This window comes from Coptis chinensis, chromosome 4 (genome assembly GCF_015680905.1).
Source record: "Coptis chinensis isolate HL-2020 chromosome 4, ASM1568090v1, whole genome shotgun sequence".
Classification (NCBI taxonomy): Eukaryota; Viridiplantae; Streptophyta; class Magnoliopsida; order Ranunculales; family Ranunculaceae; genus Coptis; species Coptis chinensis.
Genome location: NC_141459.1, coordinates 4,562,545 through 4,581,159, shown reverse-complemented (window position 1 = coordinate 4,581,159; position 18,615 = coordinate 4,562,545). Strand labels below are relative to the sequence as shown.

The following is an 18,615-nucleotide window of genomic DNA, read 5'->3' as shown; positions in this document are numbered from 1 at the left end:
AACTGCAAGAAACGTGGTGTATGTCAGAAGGGTAATCCACCATTTCAAGTTTTTTGTTGCAAACACATTGGCAATCGCCTCAATTAACAGCCTCAATTTTCTCATGACTATAGTCGTTAATATGGAGTGAATGAAACAGGGCTAATGGTTTTATACATAATCACATAACTGAGATAACAAAAAAGGTTTTGATTAAAGTGTGAAGTCCATGACTTACCTTTGCTAGCTACTGCTGTAGCTGTATTGCATGTTCCATCCATATCTCCACAAGAAAAAAATTCAACCAGGGATTGGATATCAAAGTGAAAAAGGGTTCATAATTAGGCCCTTAACAAATTAATTTGGATCTCTGATTTATTGCTGGCATTAGACAATGCATTTTTGTCTCACAATCGCCATAGTCAATAAAGATATATATATTGGCGGCAAAGAATTACAATGAACAAAGTATATTTCAAAATACGTACGGTTTTATACAGAAAACTAAACAACAGTTTGACTGCAACAATTTTCACTTTGGGTGGTGAATCTTGGAGAGAGTTGGAGCATGTTCCATATCCTCCTCGCCTTGGGCCTGTTTACTGTAATGGAGTTTTATATTGGTCAGCGGGACTCAAAGCTGGAGCGTATTTTGTTCTTTCCTTCGACCTTGAGACTGAAGAATTCCAAAAAAGGAGGGTTTTTCCTACTGGTACCACCTATGATAGAATTGTGGGGTTAAGTATCTCGTTGTACTCGGAGAGAATGTATCTTTTGGTGCGAGATCTCCCACCAGATTATCTGGAAGTATGGACACTGATGGATGAAAAGAATAACATTTGGGTCAAGAAATATCATCTTCGTAGAACTCCTAAGTTGAGCCGTACTGGTTTCAAGTTATCTGGGCTTTGGATGAACGGGGATCTATATGGGATGAGAACAATCAAGAAGAAAGATGGCACCATCGTGAAGAGACTTTATTCGTACAACGCAGAGTCTGAGAAATACACTGCCATTAAGCTTCCCTTCATGAAGAACAGGAATGCAGAAAACATCGTGAAGAGACTTTATTCGTACAACGCAGAGTCTGAGAAATACACTGCCATTAAGCTTCCCTTCATGAAGAACAGGAATGCAGAAAACATTTTACCTTCCCTAGTCCTGAATCATGTTGGAAGTCTAATAGACCCTGTTCCTCTTGTATGGTTTTTGTCATGGTTGCTTTCATTCTTAAGGTCGGACTCACAGCAACGTGCACTTTGGGTGGTGAATCTTGGAGAGAGTTGGAGCATGTTCCATATCCTCCTCGCCTTGGGCCTGTTTACTGTAATGGAGTTTTATATTGGTCAGCGGGACTCAAAGCTGGAGCGTATTTTGTTCTTTCCTTCGACCTTGAGACTGAAGAATTCCAAAAAAGGAGGGTTTTTCCTACTGGTACCACCTATGATAGAATTGTGGGGGTTAAGTATCTCGTTGTACTCGGAGAGAATGTATCTTTGGTGCGAGATCTCCCACCAGATTATCTGGAAGTGTGGACACTGATGGATGAAAAGAATAACATTTGGGTCAAGAAATATATATCATCTTCGTAGAACTCCTAAGTTGAGCCGTACTGGTTTCAAGTTATCTGGGCTTTGGATGAACGGGGATCTATATGGGATGAGAACAATCAAGAAGAAAGATGGCACCATCGTGAAGAGACTTTATTCGTACAACGCAGAGTCTGAGAAATACACTGCCATTAAGCTTCCCTTCATGAAGAACAGGAATGCAGAAAACATCGTGAAGAGACTTTATTCGTACAACGCAGAGTCTGAGAAATACACTGCCATTAAGCTTCCCTTCATGAAGAACAGGAATGCAGAAAACATTTTACCTTCCCTAGTCCTGAATCATGTTGGAAGTCTAATAGACCCTGTTCCTCTTGTATAGTTTTTGAGCCCGTTCAAAGAACGGGGACCGTTTTCATATAATTATTTTTTTTTAATATTTTATAAATTTAATTTTTGAATTATTATGTAACAAAAAGTTTTAACTATAGAATATTATAATAATTCAAATTTTGATAAAAACACAAATTTCTATAAATATTCAATCTACTACCTTGATAGTTAACCATTTGATAGTCTAAACTCCACTTGACTAATAGACTACTGACAGTCAATTTTAATTTAATTTAAGTAAATAAATTTTGAAAAGATAAAAAAAGAAAAAGAAAGCGAATTTGAACAGGTTTTGTTTTTTGAATTAAAATGCAAATTTGGGAAAAATAGAGAGTGGCATATAATCTTTTCGCAAAGTGATTGATTTCCACGTGTTGAAAAATTCACAACATTGTGTTGGATAAATTCATCGAGAACGTTTCTCAGACTCTGTAGTTATCTCTTTGAAGCTGATAAATTCAAAACAGTCTAATGAGTTCTCCATGGTATAACTGTTTACTCTACATGCCAACTGAGAACCAAAAAAATTGAATTTTCAGAAAGTCAAATAACAAAATTTCAAATAAATTTTACATCTTTGTCTAAATAGGGCTTTACATCCGCATATTATTGGAAAAGTAAACATGAGGTTATGGTGAGAAATGGCGGTAGAGATGTTGACATAAATATAGGTGATGGTGGATGAACAAACACCACTCTGATGTTCTCCTTAAATTCTAGGCCACTACCATCCGTATTGACTAAATGTTAAGCCATGATCAACATCACTAATTCGAATGATGCATTGATGCACCCCTGCCACCACCATCCCCTCCTAACTCATTTTTCTCAATTCTCACTTATTTTTTTGCCTTGTACAACCAAATTTCCGCCATTTAGAGGAGAATCAAGTCTCAAAGATCTGAATAATTTTACTGGATTTTTTAATGAAGTTTGACAACAAAACTGAGTTTAGGCAGCAGGAAACCATCACTTGTTTCCCTTTAAATATTAGTAAACCATTCACCTGATTACAAAAGAGAAGATACTTACAGGAAAGTGCATAGCAAATATTGGTAGAAAGCAACTTAAACATACATTATATAATAAGACTATCAAGTATTTACCAAAAGAGAAATGAGATGGAAATTATGCTAGTTCTAAGCACTGATCACACTGTTCATACATTTTAAGATGCCAATGTAGATCTTTAGTACAAAATACACTCATTAAAATGTTATTGATTGTCCCCAAATTAATAAGACACTGGCATTGAAGCTAATGTAGACAAAAATAAACCCAAAACTCGGATAACTAACGAAGAATTTTGGTTATGTAAAGGATAAATCAATTTTACCCTTTTACATTTTGTAAAAACAAACTGACGTCAACTTTAGAGTGCCTATGGAACTCCCACATGTAGCAATTTTATTGGTGGTGCGCACAAAACATGACAATAAAATATAAAGTGAATCCGCCAAGATAAACATCGAAAAAGAAAAGTGTATATCATATGCAGTTCATATGCATGTTGCATTGATAGGTTAAATCACAACATTAGGAACTACATGAAGCTCTGCAGGCTCACTAACAATTACATCTAATAAACCTATGACATTAATAACTTCTCTATGAACTCTATTGTAAGTCGTCATAGTTATTCAATTCCATGAAATCCATCATCTTTTCATTAAAGAACTTAAAGATATCTTTAGAATCAACAGTAAATACACCATCATATAAGTTAGTGTGGCTAAGTTAGTGCATGAAACTTCTCTAAATATTCCATCCAAACACTCGTATGTTCCTTTAAGAAAAACAAACAAACAAATACAAACGATTAGAAAAACAATAGAACGGTTTACTTGAAATAGAACTCGTAAAAGGAGTGTTTATGAACCAAGATTTGTAACACTACGGTTGCTAGGTGTCCTTTCGGATCTTTTAGACATTCTTCTATCTTTTAGCCTTTATCCAACATATTACCAAAATGCTTTTCATGAATGCTAAAGACCTGGTGAACAATCGAGTAGTTTTACTCTTCGATGTCACGTCAAATTCGATAAAAGCAGCATCAAAACTCATTGGTCTAACAAAAGTATCAAAACCCTATGATCTACATGTAATTCAGACTCGTTTTATCATTTTCTACTATCCATGTTGGTAAGAGTTTACAACGCATATACCTAGACAATCCTTACCCGAAAAGGACAGCCAAATCTATTAGTGTTTCAACTTATAATGGTGATCGAGCTTTGTATGCTTCATTTTTTACCCTTAAATTGGACCATACTGGTGAAGCTAATCAAATCCTAATTATCAAAATCTTCATATTTCTTTGTGTAAAATAACATAAGCCTCTTAATTTTAACCCTTGCCAACTTATCAATGTTAAAAAGGCTATGTAAGATGTTGCATTCAATACGACAATGTAACTCTAGGCTACCAATTGAGAGTGATGATGTTCTACTGAGATAAAATGCAAAAATAGCAACTTAGTTACGTAAAGTAGGGAATACCAAAGTATGTATTCTCAATCGTCAGTGCTCAAGACACCGTACCATCAATTAATTGGCCATTACACCAATACTTGGAGAAAAAGCAAATGAACAGACTCATCTCATGCATACAAAGAAAAGTATGCCACCAAAACGAAAAGTTAAAGCAACAAAACTTTAAAATTATTAGTCGTATGAATAACGAAATAACTTACTTCCAACACGAATGCCACTGTCTTCTAATTGGAAACTCTTTGGTTCTACCCACACATGCTAGTATTATGGTGGTTTTGACGTGTGGAAGTCCATGCCAAGGGCTGTACCGAATAATACATATTTTATAATTAGGCAAACATAACCATCACAATAACAACCACATAAACTTTATGTTTCAGTCAAAATAAAACTTGGACTTGATTTGACAAATGCTATAGAATAATGTAGTGAGTTAAATTTGGTGTGTAAGGGTAAAAAGTATGATCAATGAATTTTTATTTATAGTTAAAATATTACAAACAGGTCTGCAACTTTGCCTAATGTTATTTGAATATGGTTTAACATTGTTTGAACAAAGTGTTAGTGTATTTTGTATGTATGAATAGTGTATCCAGCCAATAAAAAACCCAAAGTCTTCTAATTAGGTATGTATTTTACAAAAGGCCAGACTTTGGCCCATAGTCGTGTTTGGTCAGAGTATTATTTATTAATAACTTTTTGTTCATGTATAAATTTGCACTGGAGTTTTTAGTGATAACAAACAGCATATCCAATCAAAAAAATGTGCAAAGAACGTCAAAAGCCCAAAGTCTTTTAATTATGTATGTATTTTATTAAAGCCCAAACTTTGGCCCATAGTTGTGTCCTTGGTCAGAGTATTATATATTAAGAATTTTGTGTTCATGTACAAATTTGTACAGTAATTTTAAAAAATCCAAGTAAAGCCCATTAGATAACCCATTAGTCGTCTGATGCAAATTTTGTTAGGAGTCTCTCTTCCGGTTTCGTCTATCTTATATCCTTCTCTTGACCAAAGAAGGTTTTGTTAGTCACTATCTCGATCTCTTTCAGGTACTGTTCTTGAATGGAACTGGGGTTTTCTTTAATTTTTTTTTGGTAAAGGTCGTTTTTTTATTGTATTGTTTTATTTCTCAAACAACTATGTGTAAGTTGTTACTACATGCCAATACTTGTATATTTGAAGGTATGCTCTGTGTGTGTGTTAGAATATTTATGTATGAACATCATAAATCATTTTCACGAATCCTAAACTAAATGTATGTGTTTATGTTGATACATGATATATTGAATGTACTATTTTTTTTTCCAGGTTTTCTTGCAATTTTATTAAAATGGAAGTGTAAGTTGAGTTATTTTTATTTTATGTTTAAATGTTTATTTTTGTTATGATTACTATTTTTATATATATATATATATATTTTTAAATGTTTTGTAGAGATTGTTCTAGTAAATTTCTTAATTTTTTTTGTTCTCCAAAAGACAAATGGAACGCAAAATCGTAGGCTCGCTATAATTATGAGTGCATTACTGTTTTTGGTTTTTTTGAATATCTTATTAAAAAAATCAAGCAGAAGAGGTGTTGTATACACCGTGGTGAATCTAATGTTTACGCGAATAGTGAAACTCATCAGTCTGTTCTAAGGATGAGGAACATATTAGATGAGTAAGTTTTATTTATTTATTTTATTTGTAATTTATTTACTTATAATATTATTAATTTGATGTTTTTTATTCTTATTATTATTATTTTTTTTCGCTTTGTGAAGTGTTGGTGTTCGCTCAGATGCTATAAAGATGTTTTGGGTAAATAATGAAGCCGGATAATTTATGCGCCAGACATTATAGGAAAACTTTGAAGGATTAAGTTTCTTGAACTACATGGAATATTTGGTTAAAGTTCTTACGAAGTATATTGATTTGGGTGAATCTGATTAAGAGGTTATTCCCTTTATATCACCTACTTGCTGTTTTTTTGTTTTTCTCCTAATTTGTGTTTTGGCTGAATTGAATATTTTATGTTTGATTTGACAGGTTTAGTAGTTAACCTGTGTTAGGAGTAAAATGTCAGAGTAAGGATTGGGAAGACAAATTTGTCGCTGTTGCGAACACATAAATGGATATGAAAGTCGAAGGTTGAAGGGCTAGCTGTGGATATTTTTAAGAAAGACCAACTGATGTTTTGTTAGTTTTAGAAAGTTGGCGTTAGTTTTTAGGTGTTAGGATGGGTGTTTTTTTTCGTTTTGAATTGTAATATGTCTTGATACTTTTCAAGTTTGTGTGTTTCAGTCAGATAAATTATTTTCTAGTATATGTATGATAAAGACTATGTCATTTGGCAGTAGATTTCTGAGTAAATTATGCATTTCATGAAGTATGTGTTGGCTATACAGGATTGAAATGGTGGGCTGAATATAAAGATGTTAATTCCCATATAAGTAGAATTCGTACGTGTTAGATTGGGAATATTGAAGGTATTGAAGGCTCTGAATAAATTCTGATGGTGATGATATGGGCCATTCATTAGGCAATTGAGGAATTAGAATTAAGATGGAGGGCCAAGAGCAAGAATAATATCTGACATCTTCTGCCATAATTCTGAGTCCTTGAGCTTTCTGACATTTTTAATGGCTTAGGAGGCTTGGGTAGATGCTTACCAAAAACACCCAAGGCTTTGAGGTGACCCTGTATTCCAAATCATACCACTTGCCAAAAGAGTCATAAAAAGTGTAAACATCAAGAGGCAAATACCTTTTTGCTCCTTTTCCCAAGGATTGTGATTTGCATTATAACATAGCAACTCAATTTGTATATAATGATATTGCTGTTAAGCTTCTAATCTATGCACATTACATTTTTCTTTTTGCCATAATTTTCATCCTCTTAATCCTTCAGAAGTCCAATGATCAATGATCGTAAGTATATTTCACACCTTGAGATTGATGCCGCAAGGCTTTTGCCAGTGAAACGCCTCACCTCACACCTTAGCATTTAGAGAGTTGAAGGAAAGCCACTGGTAAAGATTATCAGAGGTTGCAAAAGATCTATGTATTGTTAGCTAGCCAGATGAATACCACTACATATGAGACGTGTAAAAGAGTTAGTGTATATTGCAGTTCATGCCATCATTTTTGGTTCATAGAATTTTGATAATCCTTTGTAGTATCCGTTTCCAGTTTATACATTTGGAATGTATTAACTATCTTGGAGCTTCAACAGATATGTGGTGAAGGATATAATAAAACGACTAAAGATCCTTACCTACCAGAAATACAGATTTTGTAGTTTCCCTTGCTTAAGCCTTAAGCCTAGATTTGGCTAACAAAGTTTAGTTACAACAGCTTACACATCTAACAGAGCTAAATGGGAAGCTTAACTGCAATCTTTTCATCATTGACTATTTTTGAACTAAGTAGCACTTTAGTGATTTCAGGGAACAGACTTGTGTGTACTGATTCTAATATGGTGTATGCTATATTGCAGTGGACTTTCAATCCTTTTATCCTCCAAACCAAAAAGTTCTATACAGTTCTACTTTTTCGTATTCTTGAAATTGTTCTTGTCTTGGGTGTAAAGGACGGGTGGTGCTGATTCCTTGCAGCTAGCATGTCCGAAGGCCTGTAGGATTTCACCCATTGTTAACCAATGCTGCAATAAGACCGTAAAAGATGAACTAAAGTAAAGGAGGAGAGATCAAAGGTGGAGAATACTCAATTCACAAAAATACTATTACGGTAGTTATAATGGATGTGCTTATTTACAATATTAAAAGGTTAAAAGCTTCTTAAAAAGTCTCCTGTTCAACCTTTCGGTTATTTATTTAAGTCATAATTATCAAAAAAAATTGAACATGCAATTAAATCTTGAATTGTGCAATTCACATCATATATAGAAGAAACGGAAATGGAATTGTGCATTCATTGCCATCAACACAGAACTAAATTCATTAAACTGAAATTTCAGTTGCCATTAAATCCAACTCAATAAGTTCAATATAGAATAATTTAAAATAATTAATTAATTAATTAAAAAGGAAGACCCACTCTTTCACATGAAATAAAACAAAACCTGATCGATCTATACCACACATATAAATACCTAACACCATGGTTTCCAGAGCATGCAATAACAACAACATACGGTTAGTTAACTAAATCAATAAGTTAAAAAAAAAATTGGCCAAGAGTTTGTTGGGTGGGAAATGCATGTGGATTATATTTATGACCCGATGTCCGGAACCATCTCTTGATGCGTAAAAGCAAAATTCTCTTTTGGAAATTATACATGAACATACATGGAGAAAATAGAAATTCAAGAGAACCTATGCATTGGAAATATCATTTGTATATTTGCTCGCCCTTGACCTTTGTTTTTTTAAAGTGGAAATGGAAAATAAACATTCTATATACCTTAAGTTGGCTGGATTCTTTGCATGAGGGAGACTAAAAGCCCCTGCTGCGTATACATATTCAATTCATCAAAATGACATTTAGGAGGTACTAAGGATGGATAACTCCGGCAAGCATACAACTTTGCAGTAAGCGGGTGTATAAACGTGGCCCTGCTTCGAATAACAAACTCTTAATTAGAATTCAACTGAAATGAAAAAAGACATACATACCTTTATTTTAAGTATGATTGATAGCATCTCATCATTCGCTAATCAAATAGTAGAATCATACCACCCTGACTTTTCTTAGTTTCACTTCACCGTCTCCTTTTGAGTTGTGCTCGATCTCTTTCTTCTTTCAATCTCTTCACTTTCAATTGCAAAGATCTGTAAATATAAACATAATAAAAATTCAAAATCTAGATATCTGGATTGAATTTTACTTCTAATGATAGTTATGTTGATACTAAAGGCCCACATAAGAAAAATATAGATTTTGGTGCTGTTCGTAAATCTAGTAAAGGTAATCTAATATACATTAGAGAATCTTCTAGTAATAATTTAATAAAGCAGGCACCCAGATCACACGACTGTTCCGATGCGAAGTCTGAAGAGCCCAATTCTCCTGAACCTCCTAAAGCTGCACCTGGGAGTAGCATTCCTCGTGAAGCTAGTGTAGGCCCTCAGCTTGTTGCTTCTGAGGTTACGTCTGGACTCACCCCTGCGACTGGAGATCAAAGCTTAACTGAACCAGGAAATGCAGCTAGAGGAGGTTCAGAGTTTGAACAAAAGACGATGTCTGTCATGCGTGGTGGTGAAATGGTGCAGGTGAGTTCTTTATCTAATTTATTTCTTGTTTAATTGCTAGTATCTAGATCCATAAGCTTTAAAATATGGATGCCACATATAATATTATACCAAGCTTGAGCACTCATATCCGTTTTCATTTATGTGGCAGGTGAGTTACAAAGTTTACATCCCCAAAAAAACCCCAGCTTTGGCAAAGAGGCAACTCAAGCGGTGAACTGTTTCACGTGACTTGGACCACTGGGGATGTTTTGAATTTCGTTCGTGGAATTACATGCAAAAGTTATTCACACTTCGCTGCAGCGGATAAGGACTGGGAAATATAAATGTCAAGGCGTCTTACATACCTGAAAGTGTGGTATGGAATGGGTTATCATCTCCCCCAAAACCACCTTTTTAGGTTGATGCTTTGCGCATTGCCTTGCCGTCATCAGGTGGAGATCATATTATGTCATAGCTGGCCTGGGAAGTATGCTCCCGTTTCAGTTTTTCTTCTTCTTATAGTTTGTTAGTAGTTTTCTTTGTCATTTTGTATTTCCTTTTGGTATAAAAAATATGAATAATAGTGGCCATTTTTTTTTAATAACGTTCACTGAGATTGTAATATGATAAGAGCAGTTCTTGATATATTGGTGATTTGGTGAAGCTTATTTTTCTATGAAACAAAAGCTTGTATTCTTCATTTCAATTTTTGTACTTTGTTTCAGTTTTGTTTGCAACTACAGTATACTTATAATAGATCAAGATAGTTGAATTATCAGAGGCTGGCTATGTGCTTGTCTAAGCGTAGGAGTTAGACAGGGGTCTAGGCGCCCTTATGTGATGGTTGGCTCTCTAGGGCCTTTTATAGGATTTGACGATTGTCAGGGAAGATTGTTAATACAACAGTACACAATCAGTGGTAGTGTTAGTAGTTTAGCTAGTGCATACGTGGTAAGTTAAACCACCCCAAAACATAAAGGGGGACTACTAAATTCACAGACAATAATAGGCAGGGGAAAAAAAGGGTATACTTACTCTTGAATTGGGGTTGGTCCTTGCAAATAAATTTTTTTAGCTTTTAACTCATCAGGCCCTTCAGAATCAGAAATAAAACCCAATGGTACAAACTCTTCCCTCCATTTCTTCCATGAAACCAACATCTTAACTGCTTTCATTGGGTTCATCAACCTTACTACTAAAAATCTCGTCAACATGGCATCACCATAGTTCTGTGAAAGCACCAACAACAAATTAAACCAATACATTCATTTATAGATGTTATTGAATATCAAAACTATATAAACATTCAAATCAAAGGTTATTAGCTCAAACGAATTTTTCATCAAATTAATTCATAGCAGCAACTATGAATTATCAAACTAAATATATCAAGGAAAGTATTCAACAATCTACAAAAGTGTATAGCTGTTGGTGAAGGCACATAACTCGGAATTACTGTAGTGAAATGAAATGCAGGGAAGAAACAAAGAAGAAGATATTGGAAAAATAAAGAAAAAATTGATACCTCTGTTAGGTTGCACGGTAGGGTTTGATGCAAGAGTGATAAAATCTGCAAGAAATTCGAACACAAATAATTTATAGCGTGAATATCTATTAAAGTGATTTTAATTTTTTTTAGGAATAAAGTAAATTGCTAATCTATTAAGCTAAAAGTGAGTAGAAAACTGGATATGTTTACAATTATTAAAGAGGCTTGAAAAATACCTTTCTTCTTCTGTTCAAACAACAATCTATAATTAAAAACAAAACAAAAAAAATTATGAGAGAGAAATAGAGAGATTCAGTCCATGAGATTCATGCAAATGGCAGGAAACTAAAACCTTCACATTGTGGAATGCAAGAGGATATTCTGGGTGGGTCTCAATGGATACAACTTCTGCTCTCCACCTCCTTTCGAAGCAAACAGTATGTGTGAAAGTAAGAAAACATTACTGTGCAATATCAAAAATCAAGGGATGAACCAATGGTGAATGAATGGAATTGATTGGCTGCAACCATGTATTCATATGTTTATTGTATTGTACTCTAGAAGCTAATTCACTCAAAGTCAATGCAATGGAAGTTATATATCTACATAGACAAAATTTTGCAAAATATTCCAATGTTTGTTAATTATAATCCTAATGCCCAAGTAGAACTTCTACTACATGAGATGTTCCAAAACAGTCGTATCTATTCTATTTCTTCTAACATGTCTCTCAGCAAACACAGGGAAAAGAAGTGATACATTAGCACTTTGCAAAAAATTAACGATATAATGATGTGATAGCCAATGCCATTACAATTAGCTCATGTAGGTAATGATTTTGTCACAGAAATCAACATTTAGCACTTTTAAAAAATTATATTACCTTGACAAATTCCTATACAGTTTGATGAGATAACCCCTTTGGACATGTACATCATCGCCTTTCCATTATCGTAGTTTTTATTTGATTTGCTATGATCAAAAGAACCTGCAATAACACCAAAAACATTATTTTCATCTATAGCCAATGTAGAAAATTTGTTCGATTAGTTTTTCTTTTCATGTACATTTGACTGTTTATCCATTTGTAAAGAATCTATTGCAAAACTTCCTGATTGCAGTGAATAGGACCACTTGATGGGAATGATGGAGATATTGAAATGGTTTTAAGTGAAGTAATACACGCTTGTAAATTCGCAGATGGTTTTGTACAGTAGTTTCAATCCTGGAATACAAATTCATCAATCACAATGTATGCAATAAACAACAAAAAATTTCATGCAATTCGTAATTTGAAAAACTATACCTGGCAAACTTTGATCTACTGGAATGCATGCAGTTGATCCCACCAAAAGAATTTTAGGATTTCCACCTTTCATAATAATTGAAGTATGGAAGCATGGGACGGCAGGCTGAGAATGCATTCGATCGGACAAAGATGCGAAGGAGGTGGGAACTGAAGGCAGTCTCTTTACTGTGGTTTACCGACCTTCCTTCCTACCCAAAGCGCTGGTGAATACGCCATACTATAGATCTCCCACTGCTGATGGTTCAATTAAATATAACATGAAATCCAGGTTCCAAGGCTAGGGAGAGAGATGGAGCCAACGTGTTTAAGGTTTCTTTTTGTTTAAGAATGGAGAAGGAAGAGATAAGTTTTACTTCTCACTTTTTCAGGATTCCTTTTTTTAAGAAAAGAGATAAGATTTAAGAAAGAAGTTTTTATCTATTTTAGGTTATCCCCGAACAATTGAAATCACCAAAAAAGAGCGTAGAATTGATTTTTTAAGGTAAAATCTGATGTGTGTCAGTGAGAGAAAAAAGGGACCGACGTGGAGTCACTGGAGCATTCTCAACTACCGAATTATTAATGGTCTTTGATGTCCGTGATTCATTTCTTATCAAAAGATAATCATCGGTTGACAGTTATATTCTATCATAATTACTTTCAAGAACAAGATTACCTGGAGCTACAAAGGACTCTCTACTCTACCTATATAAATACCACATTATTTTTCATAAAGAACTACGTTGAAACTTGATCCCTAGATAATAGATCTTGCAATGCGTAAGCGTGACCATTATTTGGTTCGGCTCTTTCATCTCCCCAACATCAAATTCCTCCTGTTTTAAATCATTTCTTTACTATTGCTTCTCGTTGTGTTGAAGCGGTTTATTTATCAAAACACTAGCCGCTGGTCACTTTGTTACTTTACGTAGCTTAATGTCCCATGTTCGACACCGGCAGCCTACAATTTTGTTATTTTTTGTAATCGAAAAAAAACCAAACACGCAAGAGAATTAGAGAAATTTTAAGTGGCTGCTCCGATCAAAACTCCACACTCTCGCTAGGCTCATCTTTGACCAAAAGTATTTTCTTTTCCAGATCAAAACCGGCTAATCTTTACTATTTTCATCGCCATTCTAAATCGCCCTTTCTATACACACCCAGTGTTTTGCTTTACTTCAACCTAAAAAACTCAAATTTTCCCTTTCTGATGAAGCCGCCCAATTAACCCTAAATTTCGGTGAATAACTATCCTACACTCATGGGAATAAATTTCTGTGATATCATTTTATTTTTATTTTTTGAGTGGTGGCGCATTCGGAGGTAGAAGAAGACGGGTTTTTGTGACTGCAATCAAAGGTAACTTGAATATCTCATAGTTTGTCACTTTTGATTGATTCATCCCATTTATTTGTTTCTTCGTTTTTTGTGTTTACAGTTGGTTTTTCTTCTTCTTCAAAAGAATGTGTCCTGAAGCCATCGCTACTTACCATACAGATTTTGAAATTGCTTCAAAATATGAAATTGCTTCAAAATGTGTCTGAAGCTGGTGAGATCTATGAAGAGATTGGAAAATTGGAATCAGTGGCATCATGCTTCATGAAGTTGGGAAATTATGAAAAAGCATGTAAGTAATTTGTTAGTCTGACTGACAAAGAATCCCCATTTTAATTCTTATCTTCAGGGTCCTGTTTTAGAAATTCTTTGTGGTTTTAAAGATAACCAGTTAGGATATATATGTTGCGATTAACAACCAGACATCCTGACTGGTTGGAGTAAATGAGGAGGTTCTTCACTGTACAGACGACAAATTAAAGTTTACATGAGTGGTGGGTGCTGAAATGCCTTGGTTAGCAGTTTCTGAGAGAAGAAATCTCTTATACTATTTGCCGTAAACTGCTACAATTATTGAAGTAGCTTCAAGATGAATATTTGGAGAAAAGACTCCTTTTGTTCGTAGCGCTGCTTGCTCTTCGATTTCGGGGTACTAAAGTTTCATGCCAAGTATGACAGCTAGCAGATTAGGAGCTTTGGTTTACTTGAGGGCTTCTTAAACTTGGTTTTTTACCCTCTGTGTTATATGGAGTCTGATATTTTGCAAGAATGGTGTGCTAGTCTTATGGACGAAAATACCGCAATTCAAGCAGTAGGTTTAGTTCATTATGAAAATCTCACGTCCTTTTAAAGGGGGTTGACATGGCTTGGAATATTTAGAGTAAATGGCATGTCTTGTAGTTAGAAAATAATTCTTTAGTTTACAATTTTGATTCGTTATATGTTGTTTACCTTGTTGTAAATAATCAAGGCCTTTCTGTATGTAGGATTGTGGTGCAAATGGCAACGACCAAATTGGAGATGAAGAGATATTTGGAGCAATTATTAGTCACTCCCTGGTCAATATTTTTCCATGTAGCTATTTAATTTCAACTTTGCTACTTTTATGTTACCATGAATGCCGTGTTCATTTGATGCATGCTAGTTTCATAAAATGGGAATTGATTGCTCCTATCATATTCAAAAGGGATTGACAACATGGAGTTTTGTAGTCTTTGAGTCTAGGTGTCATTTGTGAGGTCCATTGGTGTTGAACCAGAGGCAGCCCTTGTACCAATCTGAATTGGGAATTTTGTCTTGGGATATCGTGTTAGACCATACGAATATATCAATCTTCTTTGTGTTAGATATTTTGAATCTGTTGCAATTTATACATGAACAGACTTCTTGTTTTGTTCTTTTGTCTAAGCTTTTGTTTGCATAAAAATTTTGTACTCTTGTTACCGTATTGAAGTATGTTTGTACCTCAACAATGAATCTGAAATGCCATTTATCTTTTCTTGTCATGTTTAGTCTCACGGGAGCCGCTTTTCCAATACTTATCACTACACCAGAATGGCCATTGTGCAACAGGGCAAATTTTCCATGTGTACTACTTATATCCGTCACTAGCTTTCTTACGGATAGAAGCGTTAGGCATTCCGTTATCCATAATTATAAGAAGGATTAATTTCACAGAAAGACAGGTAAGACATGTCAAGGTAAGCTTACTTTTTGGGTTTTTAACTAGTAGCTCCTAGTGTTTTCTTTGTGTCCGTTGGTTAATATATCGTTTCTTGATTCAGATTAGCACGCTCTTCTTTGAAGCTTGTTAGTACCATTATGAAATTGGAACTTTGCCTGACAATTTTGTGTGAGTATTCCTTTGTTCTTCTCAGTTACTCATCTAAATTGTTTTAGTTTAATTATATCGTTGATCTTTCCTCAAAATAATTATCTATTGCTGCATTTACTTCAATTGAAACTTTGAAAACACTGTCTATACTATTGTTAACATAGGCCCGCAGTTGAAACATTCCAAGATAACAAAATTTGGGCACATGAATTCGAGTGGACGGAACAGTTGGAGAGTATGTTTACATTCCAATTTTTTTGCATTTTTTGTTTCTAAGTTCATAATTGAAATTTCATTATCCTGATTTTTATTTATACTTTGCACTTAAAGGTACAAATGGATGATGTATGGAGACAAAGACAATGCTCTCCTTAACATTGTTCTACACTTGTAAAAACAAGGTATTTTATTCAAACTGCCGATACTTTTTTCTCCATTATTAAATTATTGTTCATCTGCTAAAGAACTGAGTTGTTTGCTTCCATAGTATTAAAACCGATACATGATTGAAATGTAGGTTTCATCTCGAAATTAGTTCGAAAATGTTCAGGAGAATAATGAGAGCACATAGATGGATTCTTTTGCAAGTAGTTTACTTTGTGGATGAATAAAATACACTAGAAGTATTATTTGAAGTTCATCGTTGAGGTTGTAGTATATATATTTGTTAAATTATTTGAATGGTAGAGTTGGTGTAATTTGTGGATGAATATAAATGGTTTTATATTGTTATTACTAGGTTAATTTTTATTTATTTTTTATAAAAGTTGTCTGTTTCGTAAGATTTGGTAGAGTGTACAGTGGATGCCAACCCAAAGTCACATGAAGTACTAACTGTTTCTTGTAGGGAGTGCAAATATCCCCAAAATTAAAACTGATTTATTTTTTAAAAATCTCGACCACTAGTAACGGATATTTCCGTTACAAACAATAGTTAGTAAATACACGTCCATTACTAACAGTTGGCTCCGGATATATCCGTTATAAATGACAAATTTAATCGGCCACAAACAGTTGGCTATCTGTTACAAAGAATTTTAGTAACGGATATAACCGTTACTAAAATTATTATTAGTAACGGTTATATCCGTTACTAAATTTGGCCTAAGTGAGAGTGACGCCCCAGAGCTAATGGATATAACTGTTAGTAAAAATATAAGTAACGGATATAACCGTTAGTAAACGTCTTTTCTGGTGTAGTGCTTATTGCCCGATTTCACCGTATATTTCCCATTTACTGATAGAGTCAAAATTCTTCTGTCGGGTTTTTCACTATCGGAAAGTGGAATGGAGATTATTTTCTTCGCAATTTCTGCTGGCCAGCAGTGGTAGATGATGTTTGAGCGCCATTTTCTTATGGTACTATCAATGAGGTCCAAGACGAAGGTGGGTTTGATGGTGGGATTTGAGTATATTGGAGCGGTAATACCTTCATTACTTGGAATCCAGCTCTCGGTGAAAAAGTGGATTGATGATCCATTGCCTATCTCCCATCCCAATCCTTTATCAAGGATTGTACGGGTCTTGAGGATATCTCTCCAGACTCTAGAGTCAAGTGGTTTGGGGCACATTGTTAAGAAGTCTTGACTTCGAAGGTATTTTGCGGCCTTGACAATATCGACCCATAGAGACCTGCCGCTTGCAATGACTTCCCAGCCTTTTTTAGCTAGGAGGGCTAGATTTGTATGTTGTAGATTTCGGACTCCCAGACCTCCCTTTAGCTTTGGTTTCTCGATCGTTTCTGATAAACGTAAAAACAACCGTTTTACTTACTCTTAACTAATTATGCTAGGAATAAGTAAACACATGAATTTCTACTTAATGATCAGAGTTTCTACTTTCGATTCTATTGCAATATGTGGAGTAGAGAATTCATTCAACTCCTAATTGTTTTAGACGTAAAGTTTCACTAATTTAACAATCCTACTTAATCCGTGAGAGTAATGTTTTAATTATACTAATATGGTGATTGAACTAATTAAGATGTTCTAACTTATACTATGACAATTAAATACTAAGATGTGAATATCGAGATATTATGGGGATTTGATTCCACCTTGATTAATTTTTAATATGCTAGTATAGATTTGTTATAATCCTAGTCTTTATGTTTTCACATAATTTCACATAAAGATTAAGTCTTTTTAATCCCTAATTATTCATGACAATCTCTACCAACTAATAATTAGCATGGGAGGCAATTTAAATCCATTATTTGTTCGATCACATGCCTTGGCAAAATCTTTGGTCTTCTGGGGGTGGCTCTCTTATATGCTTAAAAGAAAATAAAATTAATAAGAATAAAAATAAAAATAATAGCATTGTCGAATTTAGAATTTTGTTTGCTACTTGCCGTTCAGTACTTCAGTAGGTCTCTATCCAAAAGATGGTTTTCTTGAAGATACTCCAGTTTATATCATTGTCAAATGAAAAATGAAAACTTCTGTGGTCCACTCTATACAAGTACCGACCCTTGTTAGCAATACGGTACGGGAATAATTCAGGAATTATTCGGTGACTCAAAAACGGTATGGTTAAATATTCGGTCAAAAATTCACAATACAATAATTATACAGTGTTTAATTAGTACGCGTTTTAAACATTTGGTTGCAAAAATTCGAAAGTAAAAGATTCGTGATATTATATTTGTAAATATTAATAATAGTTGTCATTTTCTACAACATAACAAACATATTCAAGTAGTTTAGTTACGAAAACATTGAAACTAATTGAACGGTCCACATAGGTACCTTCATTTATTTGTTCTTGGATTAAAATTACAGTTCAAACTTCAAAATACACACCATGACATGATAATTTAAATATTGTCCAAAAAATATAAAAACAAAATTTTAGATTAATTTATTATTAAGGATAAGAGTGGAGGACTTAAAGTAAAAGTGAAGACATAAAAAATAACAAAAACACAACCGAATTTTCATTCATTTTTTTTTTAATACTAACAACCAATGAATTTTTTAACCAATGCCTTGATCAGCTAATATTTTCTCAGCTGAATGAAGCCCCATACAGGGGCGGATCCAGGGGGGGGGTGGGCTACATCACACCCAAGCTT

At 34.2% G+C, this 18,615-nt stretch overlaps 2 protein-coding genes across 3 annotated transcripts; one reads left to right on the top strand and one right to left on the bottom strand.

Annotated features, from left to right (window-relative positions):
- Positions 1-7,486: 7,486 nt before the first annotated feature.
- Positions 7,487-12,751, bottom strand: LOC147501350 (uncharacterized). 2 transcript variants are annotated; one of them, XM_086603788.1, is made up of 8 exons: positions 12,389-12,751; positions 11,966-12,070; positions 11,319-11,344; positions 11,119-11,163; positions 10,629-10,822; positions 9,097-9,191; positions 8,824-8,975; positions 7,487-8,032 (listed from the first exon to the last, which is right to left on the bottom strand). In XM_086603788.1, exons 1-6 carry the CDS (start codon positions 12,504-12,506, stop codon positions 9,122-9,124), a joined length of 558 nt encoding a protein of 185 aa, XP_086459914.1. In that variant the 5' UTR covers positions 12,507-12,751; the 3' UTR covers positions 7,487-8,032; positions 8,824-8,975; positions 9,097-9,121. The 2 variants fall into 2 exon arrangements, with proteins under 2 accessions (XP_086459914.1, XP_086459913.1); XM_086603787.1 differs by having other exon boundaries at positions 8,824-9,191.
- LOC147501351 (uncharacterized) lies at positions 9,253-10,293 on the top strand. Its single transcript, XM_086603677.1, has 3 exons — positions 9,253-9,258; positions 9,378-9,632; positions 9,763-10,293. The coding sequence occupies exons 1-3, from the start codon at positions 9,253-9,255 to the stop codon at positions 9,826-9,828; spliced, it is 327 nt and encodes a 108-aa protein (XP_086459803.1). The 3' UTR covers positions 9,829-10,293.
- Positions 12,752-18,615: the final 5,864 nt, after the last annotated feature.

What these genes read in the sequence shown, in the direction of transcription:
- LOC147501350 (XM_086603787.1), bottom strand. Translation starts at nt 12,506, where the DNA reads ATGCATTCTCAGCCTGCCGTCCCATGCTTCCATACTTCAATTATTATG. An exon ending in TACCGTGCAACCTAACAGAG is followed by an intron (nt 10,823 to 11,118) that starts GTATCAATTTTT and finishes GTGCTTTCACAG; the next exon opens with AACTATGGTGATGCCATGTT. An exon ending in GGACCAACCCCAATTCAAGA is followed by an intron (nt 9,192 to 10,628) that starts GTAAGTATACCC and finishes TTATATTTACAG; the next exon opens with ATCTTTGCAATTGAAAGTGA.
- LOC147501351 (XM_086603677.1), top strand. An exon ending in GTGGTGGTGAAATGGTGCAG is followed by an intron (nt 9,633 to 9,762) that starts GTGAGTTCTTTA and finishes TTTATGTGGCAG; the next exon opens with GTGAGTTACAAAGTTTACAT.